The sequence below is a fragment of the Podarcis melisellensis genome (genome assembly GCF_964234715.1).
Source record: "Podarcis melisellensis genome assembly, chromosome: 8".
NCBI lineage: Eukaryota > Metazoa > Chordata > Lepidosauria > Squamata > Lacertidae > Podarcis > Podarcis melisellensis.
In genome coordinates this window covers 83718423-83731427 of record NC_138540.1, presented here as the reverse complement: position 1 = coordinate 83731427, position 13005 = coordinate 83718423, and the positions used below count along the sequence as shown (strand labels likewise).

General features: G+C 50.8%; 1 protein-coding gene across 1 annotated transcript in view; it reads left to right on the top strand.

The window, feature by feature from the left end:
* Positions 1 to 977: 977 nt before the first annotated feature.
* The window catches only part of HIF3A (hypoxia inducible factor 3 subunit alpha), a 59663-nt gene continuing 47635 nt past the window's right edge, over positions 978 to 13005 (top strand). The window contains exon 1 of the mRNA XM_081922020.1: positions 978 to 1129. Within this exon, the coding sequence (XP_081778146.1) occupies positions 1104 to 1129 (26 nt within the window). The 5' untranslated portion in view covers positions 978 to 1103. The remainder of the gene's footprint in view (positions 1130 to 13005) is intronic.

Here is a 13005-nt window from a genome sequence, read left to right as displayed (position 1 = left end):
GCGGGGGCTTCGCGGGCCAAACCTGTTCAGTTCCGGGCTCGATGCAGGGAGTCACACTGAATTCAATTGGGAGGGATTTCTGAGCAGACATATTTAGAAAGCGTTGCACCGCTTACATCGACTCAAAATGAGCGTGTAAACTGGATTTGAATGCCAAAAAGCAAGGTGATCCGGTGAGAGATTTATTACATGGACGCACACGAGAGTAAACTCATCTCCATCACTGAATACCGAGCGGAGAGGGAACGAACGGCGCCGCGCTGCATTTTCTAAATCCGAATTGACTCCGAGAATCAGAGTCACTCCCTTTCCCACACAAGGCCCTTGGAGGGGTAGGGGCGGCGGACTCGCACCATTCTTTTGCATTGAGCTGAAGGCTTGCTTCCGAATCAAAAGGCCCCCCCCCCCGAGCTTCAGTGGAGTCTACTACCAATTAAGCGCGCACACAGTCCTGCAGCTTTAATCCGGAGTCACTTCCCTTTGTGCCGAGCACACAGGTAGGACGCCCAGCTGGTTTCCAGGTGATTTGCACGTCCCGGGTAACGACGCTGCGATGGCCACCTGAATCTTGCAGAACGAATCCGGATCCAGTGTGACTCTGGATTAAGGCTAGCCCGGAGGAGCGCTCCCCCGGCCGGAGCCCCCTGCGCGCTGCGATCCCTGCCCCTCCGCAGCCGCAGCGGAGCCCCCTCGCGCCTGCCAGCTGCCAGCACAGAAAGTGGGGTGGGTGGGGGGTTGGGTAGGTGGGGAAGACCCCCCCTTGGGTCTCGGACTGGCATCCCCGGCGCCCAATCGGCGCGCGCACCAGCAGCAGAAGGAGGCGTGCCAAAAAGCGCCTTGGATCTGCAAGGCTTGCGAGGGCGCGCGCGCGCGCGCCGGGCGTAGGGGGGGGCACCTTGGGGTGGGAGGGGGAGCCAATGGCACGGATGGGGGAGGGGCGGTGGGTGTAGCCTGAAGGGGAGTGGGCTTCGAGGAGGGGGAGAAGGGGGGCGAGAGAGGCAAAGGAGCGCAGGCGGAGAGGCAGGAGGGGAGAGCGGAGCGCGCGGAGCGAGGCGAGGCGGCTGGACCCGGGCAGGAGGCGCAGGAAAGCCAGCCAGCCAGCCATGGAGAATGGATTGCAGTGTCCAAGGTAAAAGCAAGGAAAGGTGGGTGGGTGGGGGTGCACGAAGCCCCCCTCCCCAGTTTTTTTTTGGGGGGGTGGGTGTTGCACCGCGATCCAACTCTTCCCGGGTGCGCGAGAAATCTGCAACCCAGTTCCCCGATTTGGAGAGGGGCTTGCGCAAACGCAGGGGGGAGGCATGCGCCCCTGACATATAGATATTTTGCAATGGTTTGCGCGCGCCACCTCCCTGGGCGATTTATCTATATGTGGGGCGGGGGGAGAGGAAATCTGCGGACTCATCAGATTCCAAAGTGGGGCTGTGTGTATTTTAAAACACGCAACCTATGTGCGCGCCTGAGTTTTGGGGTTCCATGGAAAGGGCTGGTTGGAGCCCTCCATTCCTTTCCTTCCTTGCGCAGCCCTGAGAACGTCCCAATCCCTTCCCCACCCCCCCAAAAAACTTCTAGATCTAGGTCTTCAGTAGTGGACAGCTTTTTCTGGCGCCATGGGGTGTGTGTGTGTGTTTGTGGAGGGAGGGCGTTGTGTGTGACCTTGTTATTCTCCTTATTTTTATTTTTTAATGAGTGAAAAGGCCAGCTTGTTTTATTTTCATTTTATTTGCATCTTGCTGGTCAATGTCACCCTACGGCTGCAGGAGGACGACATGGGGAGCCTGAGATGTGCAGTAATCCTGCAGAGCTGGGAAGAAGGAAGGGGGGGGGGTTCTCTTGGCCGCAAGGAGATCTAGTCGATTACAGTGGAGATATGTGCCAAATGTAAACCAGCAAGGAGGGAGCGCAGGGTTCTGTAGCCAACCACAAGTCTGGTCACCAACCCTAGCCAGCGAGCTGAATATCATGGAACAGGCCCAAGAAAGCGACAACACAGGCTGTGTGATGTCTCTCTCCTCCTGCTTGTGGATCTGCCGCTTAATCTCCCCGCATACCTTGTTTACAGTGCTGCAATCTTTTTATCATGGCCTCTCTCTCTCTCCCTCTCTCTCTGCTGGCTGCCTTTAGACCCCAGTTCAGAAATGCAAGCATACGAGATCGGACAGTTTCTGCATATGGAAAAGGGTTTTTTGTTGCTTTCCTGAACAAATATTCCGGGAAACTCCTCCACTTTTATTACTTTTGCACCATTCCCCGATTTTGATTACCCGTTTAAATGGACGCTTTTAAAAAAACGAGGCAAGCGAAAGCTGCAAGGTGCATCTTCGCAAAGCTCTGCCTGTAAATCTGGCAGCCTTTGCCAGAAGTGAGTTGGCAGGAATCTTCGTACAGTAGCGGAGGAGAGCAATCCCTGAAAGGGAACGTGCCTGGACGGTGAAATGCACATCCGGTCGCGTAAGAATATTTACCATTGTTATTTACGATTATTTATAAGGTCCTTTGTAACTCGGAAAACTTGGCTTTCAAAAAAACATCTTGGATTTTGGAGATTGTGGAAGCGTTCGGTACTGTGGTGGAGAGAGGCGTCTCGCCTAGGCAGTTTAAATCGCCCACGAAGTTTTGAGGGGGAGAGAGAAAGGGGCAAGGGGGGGCAGCTGTTGGTTGGCCAGGAAAAAGCATGAAGTTTTGGTGTTCCAAAGGGGCATTTAAAATTAGGCAGTGGCTGCTGGATTGGAGCAGGTATGCCAGCCAGCCAGCCAGAGCGTCATTTCAGATGTAGGTCAATTCCGTGGAGATCATCTCAGAATTGGGTTAAGGCAAGAATGAACAGGGTGACAGAGAGAGAGATGCATATATTATATGGGGGTGGCACAGGTGTGTGACGTGTGCTTTTCAGCTTCGTGAAAAGTAGGTCTTTGGAAGTTGGCAGCCAGTGCTGGTGTCTGGGTCTGGATACGGACTCCGTTGGGCAAATTCAACCGGAGTGAGCAAGGGCGTGTGGCCATGGCAGCGCCGACGTGCCCGGGTGGGTGTGTCGGGACTGTCCGCTCCGCTTGGTTTCTGGGCTGCGCAAGTAGCTCCGCTAGACGTCCCGTGGACGATCTTGGAGCCTGTTGCTGGGTAGGACACAAACTGGCACTGTGCCACTGAGGGCAGGAAGCCAAGGTGGACTTAATTGTGTGTGTGTTTTTATCCTATTTAAAAAAACAAACAACCCCCTTTTTTTTTTTGCCTCGTAGGCTACAGGTCTCTCGTTAACTGTTGGTAAACCAGGGACGGAGAGGGAGCTTGCCAGGGTGCAGATGTACCCCCCCATTCCCCCCCCGAATAAGGTCCTGTCAAAGTAAGGGAGAAAATAAGAACTCTCCCTTGAATTTCTCCAGGACTGTTTCCTGGAATAGCCTTTTAAAAGAAGTCACTGGTCGCCACTCCTTTTGGGGAGCTGGACCGAAGACCCTGGTCTGTCAAGCCCCAGCACTTAACCCCCCCCCCAACAGCCCTATTCAAAGCCAGAGCACACCTCTTTGCAATTCCCAGCCCCCCTCAGTTGGTTTGTCTTTCCAGCCCACCAAGGCTTTCTTGCCCCCTGCTGGCTGGGGTAGGGGCTGCCGCTGACGATTTTAATTTTTTTAAAGACTTTCTCCTTTAAGGCAGAGGTCCTGCAAAGCTGGCTCTGCGAGCCCTGAACTTTTGATTAGAAAAATCCACCTGTGGAATCTGGTTTTCCGTTTTGAGTGCTTATCCGTCCTGTATCGCTGTGCCTGGGTTTGTGGCACTAGCCCACCATGACCGTGCCTTTGGGAACATAGGAATTTGGCTGATACAGACTCAGGCCATCGGTCCATTTTACCCTCAGCACTGGCTCTCCAGTGATTTAGGCAGGAGTCTCTCCCAGCCCTGCCGGCAATTGAACCCTTTCTGTTCCAAGAAGCTCTCTGCTGAATTGGGTCTCCTTCCGCCTCCATGTGATTCCCCTGGCACAGATCCGGCCTGTTTTCCCCCCTGCCCTCCTCCGGCGCCCCCTTGTGGCATCCCCGGAACTCGCTCACTCTCTGCTTTTCCCTCCGGAGTTTGCAGGCGGAATGGACTGGCACCCGTCCCAACCCAGCCTCCTCCTCCTCCTCCTCCTCCTCCTCACACATGTCCTTCCTCTGCAGCCTCGGCTGCTGGCTGTTCTCCTCCGGGCAGGGAAAGCCGGTGGACCTCGTGTGCCGGACGGCGGGCGCATGACGGCTCTTGTGTACATCACGTGCTCCCGGCCCCGTGCCAGGCTGTGACGCGGAGGTAGGGGGCAGTTCCTATTTGGGGATAGCAGTGCTCTCGGCTTGGGGCTGGCAGCGGCGGTCAGTGGGCGATGGGGGACGGCGGGGCAACAGGGCAGGAAGAGGGCCCTGGAGGCACGTCGCCGGCGGGCAGGGCTCCTTTGGAGGGTGAGTGTGGCACTGCCAGGGGCAAAAGGCAGCGGCAGCAGATGTGCGCCTGGCTTGGCTCTTCTCCCTGTTCTCTCTTCTCTCTCTTTTCACTTTTCCTTCGGGCTATCTCTTCCTGCTCCTCGTTCTGCGCCCCTTTCATCTTGACACAACCTCTCTCCTCTGTCCCTTGACTTTCTTGTGCCCTCCTTCCCCAGCCGTCCTCTTGTCTGTTCTGTTACTTTCCCATTCACGTGGATTTTTCTCTCCTCCTCTCCTGTCCTTTGTGTTTCCTCATTCACACAGACCCGTTCTTTCCTTCTTTTGAGCTACTGAATTTTCTCCTTTCCTCCGTTTTCTTTGCCCTTTGGCGGGGGTGGGGGGTGGGCACATTCTTCTGTTTTTCCTGTTCGCACCCCAAATTTGTGGTTATCTCCTCAATTACAGTTCGACTCACTTTCTTTTTATTTTTGCGCATTTTGCCTTTTTCTTCTTCCCTCGAGTTCCCTGTCGGCCTTTCCTTTCCCCTTCTCTTCTCATCCACATGTCCTTTTTAAATAAAAAAAATCCAGTTCGCCTTCCTTGCGTTTTCGAAAATTCGGGAACCGTTCTGTTATTTTCCTTTCGATCTCCCTGTTGCTCCTTCTCCCAATACAGGCTGAAATGGCTCTTCTCCAATGAAGGGTTTACTTTTTGGGGGTGGGACGGGGGTGTCTATGGCCCCCTAGGCCTGCCTGACCCAGACTTTGTTGGGGTTCCCAAGCCAGTCTTGGCTTGGACGAGGACAATCAGCGGCAGGAGAAATCTGGCGCCGCAAAAATTGGCGGCCGAAAAAACGTCTTGGCGCTAAATCACAGAACTGCTTTGGCTGATGTTCACGAATCTTGAGCCTTGGGGTGAGACGTTTTTCACCTTGCTTGTGACCTGCATTTTGATTAACGGAATCTGAATGATGTGGTTGTGGTGGGGTTGTTTTTTTGTTGTTAAGTGGTGGCATATATATGGTTTATTTCTTCTGTTGATGGAGACGGAGGTTGATTGGCTAGAGAGATAATTTGATAAGAGTGGACTAGGAGTCAGGACTTAAGGGCTTGTTTTGCGTTTTTGTTCTTGCGCCATTTTGGAAGGGGCGGTAGCTGGAGCTTGGAATATGTGACGCCCGGAATTTCTGAGGAAGGAGCCTTGGGATCCAGGACCCTGGAGTCCCCGTCACGAGTCTCGCAGCGAGCTAGATCTCCACCATCAGCTTTGAGGACGTGCCTCAGTTTCCCCCTCTTGCAACCTAACTTCCCGACCTGGTGCCATTTTTATGCATCACTTTGTGGGTTCCGGAGGGAACTAATGATGGGATGTCGGGGACTGTGACTCGGGAAGATGTGGCGACTGTGAATGGCCAGCAGGGGGTGCTGGAAAAGATGGAGGTATTTGGTCTTCCGGGACATACGCATTGTGTTGCTGTTTTCTCCTTTAACGCTTAAAGCCCTAAACGACTCGGGCCCAAATACTTGAAAGACTGCCTCCTTCCCTGTAGACCCTCTCGGGTGCTAAGATCGGTGAAAGGGACCCTCTTTGTTGTTCCACTAGTCTCAGAAGCTTGTGGGGCGGTGACTGGGAGAGAGCGCCCTCTGCCGCAGCCTCTGGCCTGTGAAACTCCCTCCCTCTTTTGATGTTTGAGATGCATACTTTTCAAGACCCGCCTTATTTTTGTGGTTGTAAGTTGTTTAAAGCTGTTTTTAATACTGTTGTCTCCCGTCCTGCACATTTTAGACTTCGGGGAATTCTCATTGCAGGAATTCTTGCCCACCTGCCCTGTGTTTTAGAGGTTGTGATCACCAGGCACCCAGCGATTACCGTATTTTTCGCTCTGTAAGACGCACCAGACCACAAGACGCACCTAGTTTTTGGAGGAGGAAAACAAGAAAAAAAATATTCTGAATCTCAGAAGCCAGAACAGCAAGAGGGATTGCTGCGCAGCGAAAGCAGCAATCCCTCTTGCTGTTCTGGCTTCTGGGATAGCTGCACATCCTGCATTCGCTCCATAAGACGCACACACATTTCCCCTTACTTTTTAGGAGGGAAAAAGTGAGTCTTATAGAGCAAAAAATACGGTATTTTCCTAAAACGAGCACCTGGGCTCCTGGTGGCCTAATTAGAGGGCCATGCCCTTCCGACCTGCAAGTTGCTGGCTGCGATTGCACCCTTGGCAGGTATATGTACTTTGTGCATGCTCAGAAGGCACTTTTGTTTTACTAGTTTGCATGTTTCAAGACCGGCTCTATGGCTGAGGCCTGCCTGAAATCTCGCCCCTCTGAGCACCAAACCACAAAGCAGCGTTCCATGAGGCAGAGGGTGAGATTGTATTCTGGGATGGTGGTGCAGGAATCTAACATGGGGAACACTTGTCTGAGCACAGTACTTCTAATTATTTATTATTTAACAAATGCGCACACTGCTCTTCAAGGGAAAAAGAAAAGCTTCCCAAAGTGGTTCACAAGTGATGCACAATACAATATAAAATTCAAAATCATTAAAAAAATACCGTATTTTTGCTCTTTAAGACTCACTTCTTCCCTCCTAAAAAGTAAGGGGAAATGTGTGTGCGTCTTATGGAGCAAATGCAGGCTGCACAGCTATCCCAGAAGCCAGAACAGCAAGAGGGATTGCTGCTTTCACTGCGCAGCAATCCTTCTTGCTGTTCTGGCTTCTGAGATTCAGAATATTTTTTTTCTTGTTTTCCTCCTCCAAAAACTAGGTGCGTCCTATAGAGCGAAAAATACGGTAATTATTGCAAACATTGTAACATTGAAACGTTCAAAGCCACCGAAAAGCAGAATAGTCGTTTAGCTTCATGCAAAACTGCCAGAAGTCATTAGATACGGTGCTTGTCTGATACCACGTGGGTTCAGATTCCACAGTTGTGGGGCCCTTGCCAAAAAGCCCTCGCCCTTGTGTGCCTGTCACCCTAACTTACCTTACCAGGTGGATGCTTGAGCAGGGCTTCAGAAGTACACCTGAAGGCTCAGGTGTGTTGATACAGATGCATGCAGTCTTTTGGGTAACATCCTGTTGATATGGATTCCCAGTCCCTAAAACGCAGAATTTTTTTTTGATGAGCCTTACGGGACGGATGGGATGACTGCATGAAAGCCACTTTCTGCGTTGAGCATCCTTGATAATTTTCTTCTTTGAACATCTCTGCCCTGGCCCCCGTCCATAGACAAATTCCTTCCTTACACCCCATTGTAACCTCAGGCTACTGACTTTATATTCCAGCCTTCCTGCAAGCACCTCAGGATGGCATGCACAGGGTTACCTTGTTTTTAATCTACAAAACAACCTTGTAAGGTAGGCTCGGCTGAGAGGGTCGTGACTTGGCCAAGGCTGCACAGCATGGAAGCTGACAGCAAGGTTGGATATATATTGGGGGGGACGACCAGAGACTTTGGAGGATTCTCACTTTGAGGATACTCCCATCTCCTCCGCTAGTGATTACATAGTGGTGGTAACATCCCTTGTGTCGGGAGTAATATTTGAAACAAACGTCCGGTGTCATTTTCATTAATAAAGTGAGACCCTTTCCCCTAACCTCTGATGTGCCGAGGTTGGCTGGAATTGTGGAGCATTGAGAGAGAAGCCTTTGTACGCTCTCAGAGGCACTATTTTTTTATTATTTAAAAAAATCTCATTTCTTTTTGCATGCCTTTGACTAAACAGGACCTGGGAGGGACCTCTCCTGTTGTTTTCTCTGCCCCCTCCCCATTGGGCTTTATGGCCGAAAGGGGATTTGAATGCAGTGTCCCGCGAGATCCAAACCTTCTCTCTCTCTTTGTTCAACAACCTGTTGCCCCGGGGCTGATGGGAGTTGTAGTCTGAACGTCTGGAGGGCGGCCTTTTGGTAAAGGACGCTGTATGCACTAGACCACATTCCCTTGAGGAAATAGTCAGGGGCGATTTGAAGTTCCAGGTTCAGTGTGGCCAGGCTAGTACAGTGGTACCTCGGGTAACATACGCTTCAGCTTACGGACTCCGCTAACCCAGAAATATTACCTCAGGTTAAGAACTTTGCTTCAGGTTGAGAACAGAAATCGTGCTGCGGCGGCGCAGCAGCAGCAGGAAGGCCCCATTAGCTAAAGTGGTGCTTCAGGTTAAGAACAGTTTCAGGTTAAGTACAGAACTCCGGAACGAATTAAGTACCATATTTTTCGCTCTATAAGATGCACCAGACCACAAGACGCACCTAGTTTTTGGAGGAGGAAAACAAGAAAAAAAATATTCTGAATCTCAGAAGCCAGAACAGCAAGAGGGATCGCTGCGCAGTGAAAGCAGCAATCCCTCTTGCTGTTCTGGCTTCTGGGATAGCTGCGCAGCCTGCATTCACTCCACAAGGCGCACACACATTTCCCCTTACTTTTTAGGAGGGAAAAAGTGAGTCTTATAGAGCAAAAAATACGGTACTTAACCTGAGGTACCACTGTATTTGCTACAGTGACCCTGGGCGTTTATGGATAGCCTGTTTCTGCTCCAGCCACACTGGACGTCTCACTTTGTTTGTTGCCTTTTGCTTTTCTGGCGATTGGACCATGAGCAACCTCGCAGGGTGGTTGTGGGAACGTAGGAATTAATTTTTGCGTCCAGCAGTCTGTGCAACGAAACCTGCACAGGTTGTTTATTCATAATTGCAAAATAAAGTCAAGTCTGCAGAAGTCTACTCCTATATACAGCAGTACCTCGGGTTACATACGCTTCAGGTTACATACGCTTCAGGTTACAGACTCCGCTAACCCAGAAATAGTGCTTCAGGTTAAGAACTTTGCTTCAGGATGAGAACAGAAATCGTGCTCTGGCGGCGCGGCGGCAGCAGGAGGCCCCAATAGCTAAAGTGGTGCTTCAGGTTACGAACAGTTTCAGGTTAAGAACAGACCTCCGGAACAAATTAAGTACTTAACCTGAGTTACCACTGTACTTCCAAGAGCTGGAGAGAGGACTCAGTGACCTTGGAGGGGGGGTGCCATTCAGGTACAGATAATACATAGGAATTGCCTGCAGATAGGATGGTAAAAGTGTGTGTGTTTGTGTTTTAATGCATGCTTATAAGTGGAACAGAGATTCTAGTCCACATGACTGTAATTTTCTTTTAGTTCCGCCTCCAGTTTCAAGGCTACTAGTGTCTTGTAGCCTAATTGACCATGGAAATACATTCCAAACAAATAAAAATGCAGGTGCTTTTTAATAATGAAGGTAACGTTCCTTGAGAGCGTGCAAAGTTTCTTTCTTCTTATTCTTGGTGCAGAAACGCTGCCAACGCACACCTGAAATTAGGGAAAAAAGGGGCTTGAGCGATTAGTGGGTGAGGAACTTGGCGGGTGGCAGCTGTTGTGAATTAATTCATCTGGAGTAGAAATTGTGTACCTGGCGCCTACCGTTTTCGCAAGCTCTAACCACTACGCTTGCCTTCCAGAACTAGAGATCCTGCCTTTCAACCCCCCTCTCTGGAATCTGAGTAACAATAAAAAAACAGTGTTAGGAAATGAAATATTAGAACACGGATAGGCAACCTAAGGCCCGGGGGCCGGATCAGGCCCAATCACCTTCTAAATCCGGCCTGCGGACGGTCCAGGAATCAGCGTGTTTTTACACGAGTAGAATGTGCCCTTTTATTTAAAATGAATTTCTGGGTTATTTGTGGGGCCTGCCTGGTGTTTTTACATGAGTGGAATGTGTGCTTTTATTTGAAATGCATCTCTGGGTTATTTGTGGGGCATAGGAATTTGTTCATCCCCCCCCCCCAATATAGTCCGGCCCCCCACAAGGTCTGAGGGACAGTGGACCGGCCCCCTGCCGAAAACGTTTGCTGACCCCTGTATTAGAATCATGGCTTGCAGGTCTGCTAGCTGAAACTGATATGCCGTGTTTCGCATCTGAAGACGAATTGCGCTTCTCTCGACACCCTCGTCCCATTATAGATCATTAAGCTTCCCTCCCCTTCCTTTAAAGGGGAACAGACATTTGCATCTGGCCTAAGAAGTGCCTTGATTCGGGGGGGGGTGAGTTTCAAGGGTATTTCAATTACTCAGCTGTGCTTTGATCACCGCACATTGATTTTAATGGGCCCAATGGCACACCGGAAGATTTGTTGCCACGGATTCACTTCAGGTTAATGGACCGGGGGGGGGGCGGTTAGACATTTTTCTTGCTCTATGTGAAATGTGTCTGGAGTCTATTTTTGAGAATTTTCAGTGCTCAGAACTTCAGTATTGCCCAAATAGTTGCTTTTTGCTTGCTGCCGCCACCTGAAGATTTCATCGGCGTGATCGGGAGTCCGTTCAGATGCAGCGGCAAGGAAAACGGGGGCTGCTTCCTCCCTTCGTGAGCTATGAGCCCCCACCCACCGTCCGATCCTGGCTTGAGACAAACCATAGCCTGTTTGGGAGTGCACCTGCCCGGCTAACCATGCTTGCACACCATGGTTTGTTCCTGGTTTTCAGCGCAAGCTGTGTGGAACAGCGGCAAGCGAGGGTTTGCCTCAAAGCGGGAATGGAAGAAGAGGGGGTGTTTGGAGCTACTGAGTCGAAATTTCCCCCCTGGCTTCTTGCCACGGTGGCAAACCATGGTTTGGGACTAAATCTGAATCAGTCCCGTGTTTTTCGTAGGCTATGGCCTAGTCTAGGGAGCAGCAGCTGGCGATCGCATGGTGACGTTGTGCCTTCGCTCCCTTCCTCTTTTGCTCCAGAAGTGGAAAAACTTGTGGCTAAAATTGGGGGGACGGTTGTCTTTTCCAGAGAGTTGAATGTGGTTCATGAGAGGCTTTGCTTTTCGCCATTGCCTGTAATCCAATGCATCTTTGTGACTGCATGAAAACCCAGGGCCGGCCCCACTGTTTGACAGATTGAGGTGGCTGCCTGGTGCGGCGGGTGCAGAAATAGCCCCATAAGCGTTCCTTTCTTTGGAGGCCTGTCTTGTGCCCCACGTCTCGCTATCTCTTGAACCACCTTTCCCTTCCTTGAAAACCAGAAGAAGTCTTCCTCCTATGCCAAAATCCTTATTTCTGCTATGGCTAAACCAAAATGTCACAGCCCCTATGTCTTGCACAGATGCCCTCGAGGCAGGTTTCAGCGCACTCGTGCTTCCTGGAAAACGTTCATTTCTGAACCCCCGTAATGATGCCTCGGAAATTTCGCAGTCTTTGTAAACTGCTGGACCTGAACTTTTCACCCTGTGAGGGGAGAGTCCCCCTGCGGAGGAGTTTTGAAACCGTTCAGATGGGAAAGTAGTTTTGGGTCACGGCCACGTCGTACGTTTAAAGTCCCGCCATGGCTTCCCCCATTGAATTCTGGGAGTTGCAGTTTGCAAAGGGTGCGGAGAGTTGTTTGGAGACCTCCCTGTTCTCCTCAGAGAGCTACAGTTCCCAGAGTGGTTTGTCAGGCCCTCTTCTTCGCAGGCAGCCCCGGGAATTGTAGCTCTGTGAGGAGAATAGAGGACCCCAAACAAACTACAACTCCCAGAATGGTTTGGCTGCTTAAAGTGGTATCGTAGCACCTTAAATATGTGGTGCAGATGTGGTCTTGATACCTGAGTCCAAATAACATGATCTTGGCCCTACTGAAAATGGTGGCTTCAGAGATTTGCATTAAACCTGATTCTCGCCAAAAGGGAAATAAATGCAAACACATGATTCTTGGTCAGTTGGTTTTCCCTCATTGAAAATGGAGGGGGGATTATTTTTGAACCTTCGTTGCCCTCCAAGACCCACCGGGTACTTTCAACGCACGATTTTACAAATGCCTGGTTAAGTTGGTGGGGCTTGACCTGTCAAGGAGTGGAGCCTTGAACATTTTTGGGTCCCTGCCCTGTTTGGAGGAGGGTATGTGGGTGGTGAAGGGACGCAGAGCCTAGGGCTTGCTGATCAGAAAGTCGGCGGTTCAAATCTCTGCGACGGGGTGAGCTCCCGTTGCTCGGTCCCTGCTCCTGCCAACCTAGCAGTTCAAAAGCACGTCAAAGTGCAAGTAGATAAATAGGTACCACTCTGGCGGGAAGGTAAACGGCGTTTCCATGCGCTGCTCTGGTTCTCCAGAAGTGGCTTAGTCATGCTGGCCACATGACCCGGAAGCTGTATGCCTGTAAAGCGAGATGAGCGCCGCAACCCCAGAGTCGGCCACGACTGGACCTAATGGTCAGGGGTCCCTTTACCTTTATGAGCTCAATAAGGGAAAGATTCCCTCTCTCCCCTACAATCCTGGCTCCTGTCCAGCAATGATTAGGGAATCAGACTAGGACCTGGGAGACCAGGGTTCAAATCCTGCTCCGCCACATAGGACACTGGGCAGCCTTGGGCCAGTTACTGCCTCTCAGCCTAATCTACCTCACAGGGTTGTTGTGAGGAGAACTCTGCACGCCACTTTGAGCTCCTCGGAGGAGCGGATGGGATGTAAATTAACTAAAATAAGTAATTAAAGTTATTAAATAAACAGGAAAACAGTTAACGTGGTTTTTAAAAGGGACGTTTTTAGTGTGTTGTATCGTGTTTTTACTGTATTTGTTGGGAGCTGCCCAGAATGGCTGGGGGCAACCCAGTCAGATAGGCGGCATATAAATAAGAAGTTAT